The sequence below is a fragment of the Ochlerotatus camptorhynchus genome, unplaced genomic scaffold (genome assembly GCF_037179485.1).
Source record: "Ochlerotatus camptorhynchus isolate MF236.1 unplaced genomic scaffold, CSIRO-AGI_Acam_v1.1 ptg000423l, whole genome shotgun sequence".
Taxonomy (NCBI): domain Eukaryota; kingdom Metazoa; phylum Arthropoda; class Insecta; order Diptera; family Culicidae; genus Ochlerotatus; species Ochlerotatus camptorhynchus.
This window is the reverse complement of record NW_027040909.1, coordinates 175646-189442: the sequence shown is the minus strand read 5'-3', so window position 1 is coordinate 189442 and position 13797 is coordinate 175646. Positions and strand designations below refer to the sequence as shown.

The window sequence follows — 13797 nt, the reverse complement described above, 5'->3', positions numbered from 1 at the left end:
GGGAGTGCAATCAAGATGGATCTTGACGTTAGCAGGCGGAACAAGCCGAGGTGAATACGAATGTGGAAACAGAATGGTTTGTGTTTTAGCTGCATTGATACAAATCTTCCAGCTCTTAAAATAGTCGGACAAAACATCCAGGCCTGATTGTAGTTTACTCGCCAGAGCACGGATCACTCGACCCTTATAGATGATGGAGGTGTCATCTGCGAACATTGACAGGATACCACCACCCGGCAGGGGAGGAACGTCTGACGTGAAAATGTTAAATAGGATAGGCCCAAGCAGGCTACCTTGAGGGACCCCTGCATCAACGTTGAACGTATCAGAGGAGACATTGTTCAAGTAGACCTGCTTTATATCGGCGCTGCGCTGCTTTATATCTTTTTAGGTTAAAGCAGAATGATGTGCAACCAAGTGGTATAAAAGCTACAAAGACTCCTCCCATTATGAGTAGTTTGCTATCAAGTAGCGACGCTGGCTATTTTCTTTTTGCGTACACGGTGAATGAGAACAACCCAAATTTGAGATAAGTTCACTCATAATCGCCAAAAGTGTAGGAACTCAGCGATGAGTAAATTTGTCTCATGGTTTCCTGTGGAAAACCTAAAAGATCTGCCAGATAATTAGGAAATTGACGAAAATTTTATTCAGTCTCGGAGTAGTACCAATAGACTGAGTGAATCCAATCTTTACTTTTCTCATATTCGGGAATTTTTCCCTGGAAAATCCTGGAAAAACCTGGGAAAACATGAGACAAATCTACTCATCGCTGAGTTCCTGCACTTTATTTCTTATTTCTGAGATAACTAAACTCAAATTTGGATCGTTCTCATTCGCCGTCATAGATATCAGCGCCGGTGGTTAGCGTGATTACCTCTCACCCCAGCAGGCCTGGGTCCAATCTCAGTCGGCGCCACCGGCATGTTCTAAGGCATAACATCTCTGGGAGCTGCGTCAATAGGTTTCAATAGGTCCAATAGGTTTCAATAGGTCCTATCTACATTGATCGATTCTCTTCATCGACACTCTCTTTCGTAAATAACTCGGCTTCACAAATCTGGATCAACAATAGAAAAGAGCCCATCAGCATTTGTAAGCAAACCGTTCCAAAGCCCTTTACTCACAAAGCGAAGGCCACCCACACAAACCAACACCATCATTGGATAGGGGAAAACTTCTACCTACAAGATGATGGTGTTGGTTTGTGTGAGCGGCCTTCGATTTGTGAGGCTTTGGAACGGTTTGTTTACAAATGCTGATGGGCCCTATTCTATTGTTGATCCCTAAATGTTTCCTGCCGTCTTCGTCGAATTAGATGCTAGATTGTTGCTTCTTCCATCGAAAATATCCGGCCGTGGCAATTCAAAGTTGGTCAAGGTTGATCACAATAATTTGTACCCCTGCTTGCAGTTTGATTACATGAGCATTTTGTGTGGTCGGTGGTTCTGAATATGGACAAACAGACAGATGAATTCTATTCCTACTCTTTACTGTAAAAAGCTTGGTGGCCCTGAAAAGAGCCATTTGGTTTCCAATGTTGGTGATGATTTAACCTCCGAAACCAAACAGAGTGCGTCTATGTCACTTCAAAAACGTAGATGACATCCATGGCCGCTTACGCTTGGCGTGTTTAGTGTAGGTGACAGCATCACGGATCTCATTTTTCAGTAACACCTTCAGCACACCTCGTAAATCAAACCGGAGATACGTCAGACACCGCCATGGCGAGCCAGACGACGGATGGTAGTTATCTCGAAGAATTTGCGTTAGGTTCTGAATATGGCGATGAGTGTGCAACATATTACGCAATTCCATCCTCCCTATTCGCACGCGCCCGAGGATCGAAGGCGAATGCCACTTCGACTTGTTTCGTCTACTTACTACTCTCTGACGACTGTGCTGGGGAAGCAGCATATGCATGTAGGTAATTGGTGGATTTGTTAGTTAATTCGACGCTTTTGGACAATGCTGGTTATTTACCAGTTTTTCAAAAGTTTCTTGTTGAAAATCAACATTCGGAAGCATTGTTATCAATGCGTAGCTATATTTCTGATCGATTGGTGATACAATTATTGAAATTGGACCAGGGGCAGCTGAGTTATAAACGTTCAAAATCTTTCTTAATTTGTTACATGTTCCATTTTCGGTTTTCACAAAGTGTACCCCCATATAGAAATCAAAGACGTAGTTCTACGTCAATAAAGCAGCTGCTACCCAGTATTCCTACCTGTCGTTCAAAACTTGTTGAAGCTACCTATATTTCTCATTGAGTTCAGAATCGTATATAAATTGTTATGGGATGTTGATAGTTTCATTGAAGACGGTTAAACACAAGTGTGCATATGGATAATAAAACTATTATTTCACTTTTTGACGTAAAGCTAACCCATAGCGAAAACGTTCAAAAAGCCTTCAAGTATATCTGTGAAAAATATCATATCCACGTGGAAAAGCAAACACGACTGCAGGATAAAATTTACAAACTTGTCAGTAAATACAAGGAGAAGTGGAGTTAATCTCAAAGAAAAAAAAGATAGATTTGATACAGATCATCGGAGTTGGGTCGAATCTAGTTTTGCCATCAAGGAATTCATCGAAGAAGAGCAAAACGTTCCTTCAATATCAAAACGAGGGAGACCTTCAAAGCAGTTTGATGAGCTGAGCGAAATAAGCAAGCGTCGTCTCGTCGACAACGAGGAAGTAAATCCAAAGGTGGACAGCATCGAGAAGGCCTTATTTATTGCCTATAATCGACGGGAATTTAATCTGGTGGAATGATGTCACCTGAAAAAGTATTTAGTATGTTCATTGAAGCTGGCTTAAGGAACAGTCAATACGAAGTAATACATTGAGAGACACCATCAAGATTTCCACCATACAACGTTATCGGGACATTTAAAAAAGTATGTGCCCCTCCAACTCAATACATTGAGGAAACCGCATCCAAAATAAAGGTGAAACTACAGGCTCTGTTGGAGCATACAGTCCACCGAATCATCAAAGTTATTGAGAGGAAACTCGACGAGTTTATGACTACTAATAACCGAGAATATGCAGAATTGATTCTATTGAGTAGTTTGGGCATGGATGGTTCAACCGGTTATTCCCAGTATCATCAAACACTGCCAGACGAATGTTAAGATGATTCTGATGTATTCTCATCAACACTCTCTCCAATACGGTTTATGTGGCGAATATTTCGAACAAAATTATGTGGTTTAACAGCATGCCTCAAAGCAGTCGTTTTTTTAGACCATTCATCCTGCAATTCGTGAAAGTGAGTAGAGAGATAATTCTTGCTACAAAACAAGACGTGGAGAAAGAAATGCAAGAGCTAATACCAGTGAAATTTGATCTATTAAACGGAAATACAATCTTAGTTGATTTTAAGTTTGCACTAAGTATGATTGATGGTAAGGTGTTAACATATATTTCAAGAACAACATGTGAAAAGGGCATACAAGCTTTTTGTAAACAAACCTTCTTATGCTCTTTTCTCGCCACCCATATGACACCAACGCAAACCATCAATATCACCTGATAGGAGAAGCTTTTCCCTTCCCGATGATGTTATTAGTTTGCGTAGGCAACCATCGGTTGGCGAGAAGCGGGCCTACAAAGGTTTGTTTACAAAAAGCTTGTATGCCCTTTTCACATGTGGCTCTTGATTTGTGGTAGTTCATCAATGCAGAAGTGTCCTATATGTGGGACAAATCCAAACGTAATGAACAACAAAGACACATTACAAGAAGGATTTCTATCCAACGTAGATACCCTAGTTTATGGTATATCTCCACTTCATGCATGGACTCGCTTCTTTGAATGTCTGCTGCATATTATTATTATTATTATTATTTAGCTTTATTTAGGAGGCTTTCAGCCTTAGGCTGGTTCGCCTCCAACTGCTGCATATTTCGTATCGTATGGATACAAAGCAATGGAATGTTTCACAGCCAAAAAACAAAAAAAAAGTAACGGCACAGCTTTATGAAAAATCTTGGAGTTAGAGTTGATCAACCACGATCGGGAGGAGCAGGTACGAGCACTACAGGTAACGTTTGTCAACGAGTAAACGAACGTTTACCTATGTAAAAGCGCTATGTTTTGCGTTCCGCAATATTTGAACGGACCCTTACTTGTGTTTGGATCGATGTGTTTCTTCTCGCCTTGCCATTGAATTTCTTGCTTATTCCACTTTGTGTTTCGAGTATGTACATATGGGATGGTCCATTAATTATGTCACGCAAATTTGGCCCATTTTCAACCCCCCTCCCCCTTTGTCACATTTTTTGTATGAACCTTAATTTTTTTTTATGGCTCGTCATGGTTTTCAAAAACCCCCCATCCCCCCCTAAATGTGTGACATAATTAATGGACGACCCCTATGTAGTGCCAACTTTCAACTCTAGAATAAGTGTAATCCGGAGCTTATTGCTCTTTACATGATTAAAACAAATGCATCATGGTGTTATCAACCACATTTCAACCAAAACTATGTTGAACACCTGGCTGAACATCTGCTTTAAATCATAAATCTTCGGATTATTTGCCTGCATATGCATAAGCGGCCGGGTAGACGCACCGTTTGACGTAAGTACAAACCACGTTCCTTTCTTCCATTCCTAAACATCTACAATCTAGGTATATGTCTATCCTGTGGCCTTGGATTCGCTGTACATTGCTGTTCAACCACCGAGCATCTTATTTTTAATCGTTAAATTTAATTATGAATCGCACTGGCATGTATTTGGCTACGTCTGTTGCATTGTTTTGTGTTAGTTACGTTTCGTTATCACTCGACGTTTGTCTTCTGCAGCAGTATGCATCACGTGTCGATGCATCTTTTGGCTGAATTATCGATTCATTTTCTTGAAGAAACTCCGATGTTTGGAATAAAATTTCCCATCTGATGAAGACATAATGCACCCTACATGATCGAGTCATGGTTTGTTTATTTGTGTGCATCCTGGTGTTTGCGTGAACCATACGTTATCGTCCAACTGTACGAGATAGAGTTGATTTTGTTTCTAATCTACCTTTCTACTGGTTGTGTTGCAACGTTTACGTCGTACGTCACTGCATGGTTTATTTTTATTTGAATGACATTAGAATTCTGTTCCACAGTCTGATGGACAAGGTTCGTTTGCTTTAAAGAAAGTGTTCATCAGATTTCTGTTTGACACATGACACATGTCAATTTCGCTATCAGAGATTCACAATTCAAGATCAACAATTGAAAAGGCCTCAAGTCAATTTTGTAAACAAACCTTGTAAGGTCAATTTCTCGCCAAAATCGAATAGAGGAGAATTTACCCTACCTATCCATTCTGTTGTTTTGCCTTGACGGACTTCGGTTCACGAGAAAATGGCCTTACGAGGTTTGTTTACAAAAATGAGTTGAGGCCTTTTCAATTGTTGGTCTTGAATTTTATCATCAGTGAATGTTAACTCTTCGTGAAGAGTGAATATTCACCGATTATAAAATCGCTGATTGTGACTCTCTGAATGTAACATTGACAGGATTGTACAGGTATGTCAAACACATACTTCATTCTTGTAACTAACTAGTTCAAATAACCATCATATCATCTAAAGGCTTCATAAACATTATTTTATAGCAAATGAATGTCATACAATATCAGCAACCCATTTCATGGGTATGTTTAAAAATCACAATTTCAAATTTTAAGAGTATCTTCCAAATATGGCTCTGAATTTAAACTTTTTACGCAAATGATGCTTGACCACTATATAAAGCGTTGACAGCTGTTCATTTAGCAAACTCATAAATTGAATACTAAATTATAAGTATTTGGCAGCAGGTGTCCATCACCTCATTCACAATAATCTACAAAGTTTGATGCTACCAAACACAAAGTATAAGACTGAAATTGTGATTTTCGCTCGGACGCTACTACTGACCTCTACTGACCGAAAGCGTTTTTCACCATCTGGCAATTGATTGTAGGACACAGAGAGAGAGAGAGGTGTGATTGAACTTCTATTTTGATACGAAGATCATTCACACCGACTGACCGAACGACTAGAAGAAGCACACAGCCAAAATTGAACTGAATTCAGAGCCGGTTAGAAGCTGCTCGATGGGTGGGAACATGATTTCGATGATTAATACAATGTGGTGTTAACTTGGCTTGAAGTACGAGAAAACAAACAGAAATGCCGACCGGTGGTTTGTTTTGAATTCTTATCCGGATATTTGTGTATGAAAACTTCCCAATTATAAACTTCTTTTGATTGCTCCTTCTCCCATAATAAACCCAATGTATTTTTAACTCGATATTACAATTTCTATTTCAGCATAATCGCAATGCAAGATGGCATTACTGCCCGGAACGGCTCATCCTACAGTGAATCTTACGGCAGCGGAAACATTAGCAACGGAGGAAGTACAGCCGCGCAGCTTTATCAGCAGCAACAGCATCACCATCGCCATAGCACCCCACCTGCATCGCTGTCCTCGTCTCCGGCGAAGAAGTCACCCTCGTCATCTCCTTCGCATATCTTCAGCAATGGAGCGGGCTCCATGGGCGGAGGAAGTTGCAATGGAGAGTTCAAGTTGTGTGGCTACGACGGCAACGGGGAGGATTGCGGCAGTGGCGGAACGTCACCGGCGGAAATTTTTGGAATATTGGGATTTTGGCTGAAGCTACGACACGATTTGAAATCCGTTCCCTGGAAGCAATTCAAGGAGGTCAAGATGAAGAATCCTCGTGCCGCACCTGGTTGTGCCTACATTCCGACAAAGGTTAGTAATTTCGGCTGAAATCAAAGGTTTGTTTTGTTTTCGCAGATAACAGTTATTGCGTTATCACTGGCATACTGGACTTAGTTGGAATTGGAACCTGTTCAGCTGTCGTTGTTTCCTAATCTCAGATCGACTATAAGATTTATAACATTGCATAGGGAATGGGAAGCGTATTTAAATTGTGCTCTCTTAAGGAATACCAGAGAGCTGTTATCAGTCCCAGTACATATCTACATCAATGTACCTAATCAAAAAAATTGGGATTGTTTCTGTCTTGCCCATTTTTACCTTGGTAAGTTTAGAGCTGCACACTTAGAAATAACTAATTTTACACGTGACGGAATCCATCTTTGACACAAAGGATGAGACGTAAACAAACATGTCATGTAAAATTAAGTACTCCGAGACTGAAAAGTTCGATACTCGACGAAAAGCACGTTGGATTGAACTGAAGACTCAATTTTATGTCAAAATTGACGCTCGTATATGTCAGTCTCAGAGCACCTAAATTTACATGATTTTTTCTAAGTGTGTGGTTACTTACTGATGTATGTGCGACATGCGCTCACTATGATTGCCTATGATTGTAATAAAAGAATGTTTAACTGCATGTCCACTAGGATGGGTCAACTTAGCAGCCCCTACTCCCTACAGATATTTCGATTCGTATTGAGGTCCCCAACAGCTGTGCCAAATTTGAGCAAATTTGGCTACGATCTGGATTTACGGGAGCACTTTATAAATTCATGGGAAACTGATCGAAGTTTTTCAATTGCTTATCGAAAATTTTAAAATCGCTCAATTTTTACCAAATTTGGGACTTATATTGAGAAAACTATACAGAAAAACTTCGTTGAAGACCAAAATCCATTCGACTTCTGAGCCAAAAGTTATTATTTTTTTATTTATGGCCATGGCTTGGCGCATACCTAGTGAGATGCATATAAGCTGGTAGGTATGCGCGGAGCACTAGATCTACAGTAAAAAATTAATGACTTTTGCCCAGAAGGCGAATCGATTTGTAATCTTGGACGAAGTTGTTCTATATAGTTCTCAATCTAAATATCAGGTTTTGTAAAAATTGACCAATTTTTGAAATTTTATCAAGTAAATTAATAGTTTTGTTCCGCTTCCCATACATATTCTCATACACAATTTAAAGCACTCCAAAGCAAAATGTGGTGAGCCATGGGTTGTGATCTGCCATATAAACTTGACCCATCTTAATGTACACATAATTCTTCTCCCTCTTATTGACACTGTAATATTGATAAAACTTGTCTGCAAACAGCTCGCCATAAAATTTAAAAATACTAACTACTACAATACTCATAAGATACAATCAATTTTTTTTGTTTTGGCTATCAAGCTTACGGAACTTAAATTAAAATGATTCTGCTTCATCCTGTTGACCATTGAACTTTTCTGAAGGTCTCAAAGCTTTCCTAGATTCTCTAAATTTCACTGGAGTTCTATGAACTTCCTCAAAATTTCCGAAACTTTTTTAATATTACCGTTATTTTCCTTTGGAAAAAAAGAAATGAATAACACTGAAGTTCTTGAATGGTTTTTAAAGTTCATGTAACGGCTCTTATTTTATCAAAAATAATTCTTCGAAATCTTTACACTTCCCCAAAAGTTTGGACTTTCCTGAGGTTTTTGATTGTTCTCTGAAGATAAAAGAACTTTCCTAAAATATTCTTAATTTTCTTAAAATTTTCTAAACTTGCTTAAAGAATTCTATACTTTTCTCAGAAGTTGCAGGCTGTTTCCAGAAGTTACTTGAACTATTTTGAAGTCCTTTGAAAGGAAGACCCTGAAGTTCCCTAAATTTTCCTGATGTTTTCGAACCTTTCTTGAAGCTCGCAGGACGCCTTTAAATTCTATAATGCTTCCTTGAACTTTCCTTAATGCTCCAACAATTTTTCTGATATTTATGGAACCTCACTGATGAGCCCGTAATTTTTCCGGCATTTTCGGAACATTACTAAATTTTCCGGAGTTGCCATGTTTCTTTAAAGCTTCTTTGTAGTTTGTACAACTTTCCTGAAAATAATAGACGTACTTTAAAGTTCTTGGAACATATCTGAAGATAAAGAAGCTGCCGAAGAATCTCTAAACTTTTCTGAAGTTCTTTGGACTGCCCTAAAGATCTTGGAACTTCTTGAAAATTCGTACGCTAATGTTTCCGAAATTTTACTACAGTTCTCGAAACTGCTATGAATTTATTTCATGAAACATTCCTGAAGAATCCGATTTGCTTCTGAAACTCTCGGATCTTTGCTTAAGTTTTCGATTTTTTTTTTGAGTTTCTCAGAAATTATTTGAAAGTTCTGTAATTTCATTGAAGTTAATTGAACTGCTCTGAGGTTCTTTGATCTTCTCTGATGGTCTGGGAGCGTTCCGAACGTTCACGCATCTGAAGCAGTGTCTGTTTTTAGCATTTACTATCACACGCAAGGAGTAGCGTTTCAAACCAGTGTAGATGAATAGCGTTCGTTTTGAATATCTCCGCTGTGTAATACTAGCGAAACGAACAAGTGAGTTCATTATACATCAACGAATACGCGTTTGTTGATATTTACCAGTGCTTGATTATCCAACCAAAAATTGTCAAAATCAGAAGCAATCCTCAAAAGCAAAATACTTCTTTCTTCTTCTTCGCATTTCAAGCTTATTGCATATCGCATATTAGCTTATTGCGTGCTCTCAACTTAGTGTTCTAGATGCACTTCCACAGCTATTAATTGAGAGCTTTCGATGCCTGTACCATTTTTGCATTGGTATAATTATGTGGCAAGTCCAATCATACTTCTATGCCCAGGGAAGGAGAGAAATTTTCCAACTTGAAAAATTCCTCGACCGGACCGGGAATTGAACCCAGCCACCTCCAGCATGGTCTTGCTTTGTAGCTGCGCCTTTACTGACTGAGCTAAGGGAGGCCCCTCAAAAGCAAAATAATCAAATTTATTTTGGGCAAAATGATTATTTTGAATATTGTCGACTGCGCCTAAAACCTCAATATTATCATCAATTCAGCATGAGGTAATAATTTTCCATCAATATGTTTTTAAAACCCAACACAACACGTTCTACAGCGCTATATCTGTGTAAAATGAAAATAATCATTTTGCATTTGATCCTCAAAATCATCCCTACCAAGATGACGATGAACATTGAAATTGACAATAACACAGGCGATAATAAGCATCCAGTCACGAATGGAAAAAAAAACAAAATTTGAACATTTAATGTTGACTTCGATACTCAGAGGTTGCCTTGATCAAGAGAATGTGTTTATGTCAAAATCAAATTTATGCAGGTAGTTGGTCTATCTGTTAAAGTTGTCTTCATTTTCAGTTAAGTTGAGTGTAAAAATGATTTTTATCAGCACTGAAGTGCTTCTCTGAAGATGTGAAATAAATGGAAATGTCCGAACATTTTTTGAACATCTCCGAAGTTTTCCGGACTTTCCTGAAATTTCTGCACCATTTAAATTGTTTTCGAAAAATTACTGTATTTTTCTGGATATCCCCAAATTCCCGGTACGTATAAAAGGTCATCAAAATTTTCTTGAAATTCTTAAAACTGTTCTGATTTCTCCTGAACTTATGCTCTTACGATCATTGAACCACCGACGAACCGACGTAACAGCTCATAGAAGCTACATTCAAATTCTTGCCCAAGACGCCATATTTAAAATACATTAAACACTACCGCCATCTACTCATCCGATCGCGTCTTATCGTGAGAAAGGACACAAATACATGTAAAATTTATATTGTCCTGGTTTAAGTCTCACCTCGTGTGACAGATCTGATCGCCCGTTTGATAGATCGAATCGCTCATTTGACAAATCGAATTGCGGACAAACGAAATGATCCAGATCTATAAACATTGCTGACGTTATTGGAACATTCCTTAAGACCAACAGCGAGTTTGGGATTTCTAACGAAACTAGCTTTATTAAAAGTACGAATCTATTTCGTTGCAGATAACAACGAATGGATTCGTGAAACAAAGGAACAATTTCGATGTATAAACTAAATTTTATTTTCAGTGTGATCTTTCTGAAGTTCTCACATTTCTCGTGATAATGTTCCTGTAATTACACTGAAATTGATTTAAATGTTCTAAATATCTCTGAAATGTCCTGAAATTTACGGGACTTCTTGAAGGTTCCTGCTGTTTTCCTGAATTTAAAAGCCGCTCCTAAAGTTCTTGATATTTATCTGAAATTCTTGGATTTTACCTGAAGTTGCTGCTTTTTTTCAGATATTTATGGAACTATACTGAAGTTTTCAGAACTGCCCAGCAGTTCAAGTAACTTCCTTATATCCCTAAGATCTTAAAACTTCCTTGAAATTTTGCAACTTCTGTAAAGTCCTGCAATTTTTCTAAAGTTAATACTGCTCTGAAGCTACTTCATCGTCAAACAATACATTTTCCTGAAATCTATGAATCTGTCTTGATGCTGCCGGAACTTATCCTTTAGTTAATGTAATTAAACTACTTCGAAGCTCTGGATGATCCTGAAATTCTTGGAACAACTATGATGTTTTTGGAACTTCCTTGAAATTCTCAGATCTAATATGTTACTGTCCCAATATTCACAATGTTTCTGATGTGTATGTATGCTCAAAGGTGTTTCAAAATTATCTGGTCATCCTTTAAAATATTTTTTAACAATCCTGACGCTTTCTGAACTTTCCTGAAGTTCTTGAAATTGAGCAGTTCCAGGCCAAATAGAGAAAAAAAAATAACAAATTTTAGATCTACATCTCATAGCTGCTAGTAGCAATGAACCTATTTTTGGCCGGAATTCGTCTATTTTGAATCTCATTTAGTTTTTCTAAATGTAGGGGGGAGGTAGCTCATCGATTCTTCCGGTTCGCCTCCTAGCATCGTGCTATAAGGTACCAGGCGATAACCAGGTAGTTGGTCGATATCTCGATGATGTCATTTCGTTGGCGTCTGCAATGGGAAATTCTCATAGCAGGCGTTGACGATGGGACGTTGTCGAGTTGTTGAATAGCAACTATCGTGGTAACTCACCGATTACCTGACGATCTGACAAATTTGGAAAGACGTCTGCATTGAATTGTCTCATATAATAATATTCCGCCCACTATATCACAAGAAATTGCGAGTAGCTGAGTGGAATGGAGATGAGTTAAGCATTGGGTACAGGACCAAGTCTCCCCTGGGTGGTGCCAAAAGATGAGCGCAATAGAATCATCAAGTTGCCATAAGGCACGGAATGAGACTATTGCATGGCTGGGTAGTCAAAGTCTTCCATACGTTAGTCATTTCAGGTGGATTAGAACAGGTTTAGGTTTAGGGTGGGCGTTGGCCAGATTTGGATTGTTCAGATATAATCCTAAATAGGACCTAGATTATTTTATACACTAGTAACCTCAACTTCTGTCACAATGTTTCATTGTGACTAATCAACACTCAATGGGTAAAATATCAAATTTGCGGTAAATTTGAAAAAAAAGGTAACTTGGAGTGTAGAGTGCACTGCCCACTGGACGATTCTGAAGCCTGAACAATATATATAGATACATTCATACCATTGGCATTTTGTATTTGAGATAAGACAGAGACAGGATGCGGAGGGCCCGCTTAGGGGGAGCGTAACCCATGTTATGGCTTCCATTTATTAAATAGTTCAGATAGGCTGGAAATGATAGGTTCATCGTGAGAAAATGTACCATATGGTGCCCGTTCACTGATCAAAATTAGATTGAAATCGTCAGGCCCTGCCCTGTAATAAGGGGATTAACGATTATTTGTCAAGTTTCATTTTGCATTTGCATATAATTGTAAGTTTAGGTTTGCTTTTGTAATTGTAAGATAGATAGTTTGGCTCAATTGAAACATTGAGTTGTATAAACTTGACGAATCATACCTCTAAAATAGTAGTAGTTACAGTGCCGCATTATCTAACAACCACTGCCTGCAACAAATGTTGGAGGGGTCAGCAGGGCTGATTACGGATCAAAACTAACATAACTCTAACACTGAAATGATCCCGAAACTAACGCTCATTCATTGCACTTTGAGTCATAAAGTAGTTTTATTTATTTTCCTACTAATCTATCTACACACTTAGTTTTTTCTACCGAGCTCGGCTGTGCGGGTCTCGGCGGGGAGGGGGTTTCGCTGAGACCTCGGCGGGAGTGACATTTGATTGCCGAGTCTCGGATAATGCCTTTTCTAATAATCTGCCTACGTTTCTTTTATTTGTTATCTACTTCATCCCTTTTTTATTTGTCTGCTCTTCTTTCCTCTTCTCTTCTTTTGTTTTGTTTGTTTACATATAACTAATACTAATACCTCCTTGTTTTCTCTCTAATTTGTCTACTATGTCCCACCATCACGATGTGAGATGAGCTACCGTACATGGTACACGCTCATATACACTCCCAAAATAGTATGCCGCAAGTAAGTATATCACAGAGTCAACTAAAGATCCAGAAACGAAAACCGATAACGCTGAAGATAATGAGCTGTGGTGATTTATATGACTAAATAGTATTATTTATTTATACTAACCTAAACACAACGTGGGGTGACCCAAACCCAAACGATCACTAACCAAAATAATAGACTTATCTTTTTTCAGCAGCACTACACCAGCCAGCAAAGTTCAACAATCCATCGTTGCTTATGCCTTTGTTGTTGTTTGGAACCAGTTTTGCGAGGTAGGCGACGATTGTGCGTATTTCTCGCGTAACTTTTGAAAAGAGTCTATTTATAGCCTGAACAATACGTAAAGAGCAAATTGAAACATTGAACGTCGCGTGAAAGTGGAACTTAATGAAGGCCTAAGTACTTTTTCGTAGTTTTTAGTTTTTGGATTTGAAAGATCGTCGGTTACAGTGGCCTGCTTACTGAGCAGAAAAACGTGGTCCCAGGTCCTTACATATCAAAGAGATTTATGGTAAAATCGCTTGTGTATCGTGTATTTTGCGAAACTCGTTGTTGTCGTTGGTTCCGGGTTTGAATGGATACAAAAATTT

General features: G+C 38.6%; 1 protein-coding gene and 1 long non-coding RNA gene across 2 annotated transcripts in view; one reads left to right on the top strand and one right to left on the bottom strand.

The window, feature by feature from the left end:
* The window catches only part of LOC135711186 (uncharacterized), a 239414-nt gene that overhangs the window by 179302 nt on the left and 46315 nt on the right, over window positions 1–13797 (bottom strand). The gene's annotated exons all lie outside the window — the stretch shown is intronic.
* The window catches only part of LOC135711169 (monocyte to macrophage differentiation factor 2), a 34768-nt gene that overhangs the window by 13643 nt on the left and 7328 nt on the right, over window positions 1–13797 (top strand). Inside the window, exon 2 of the mRNA XM_065233941.1 lies at window positions 6322–6769. Coding sequence (XP_065090013.1) covers window positions 6332–6769 — 438 coding nt within the window. The 5' untranslated portion in view covers window positions 6322–6331. The remainder of the gene's footprint in view (window positions 1–6321; window positions 6770–13797) is intronic.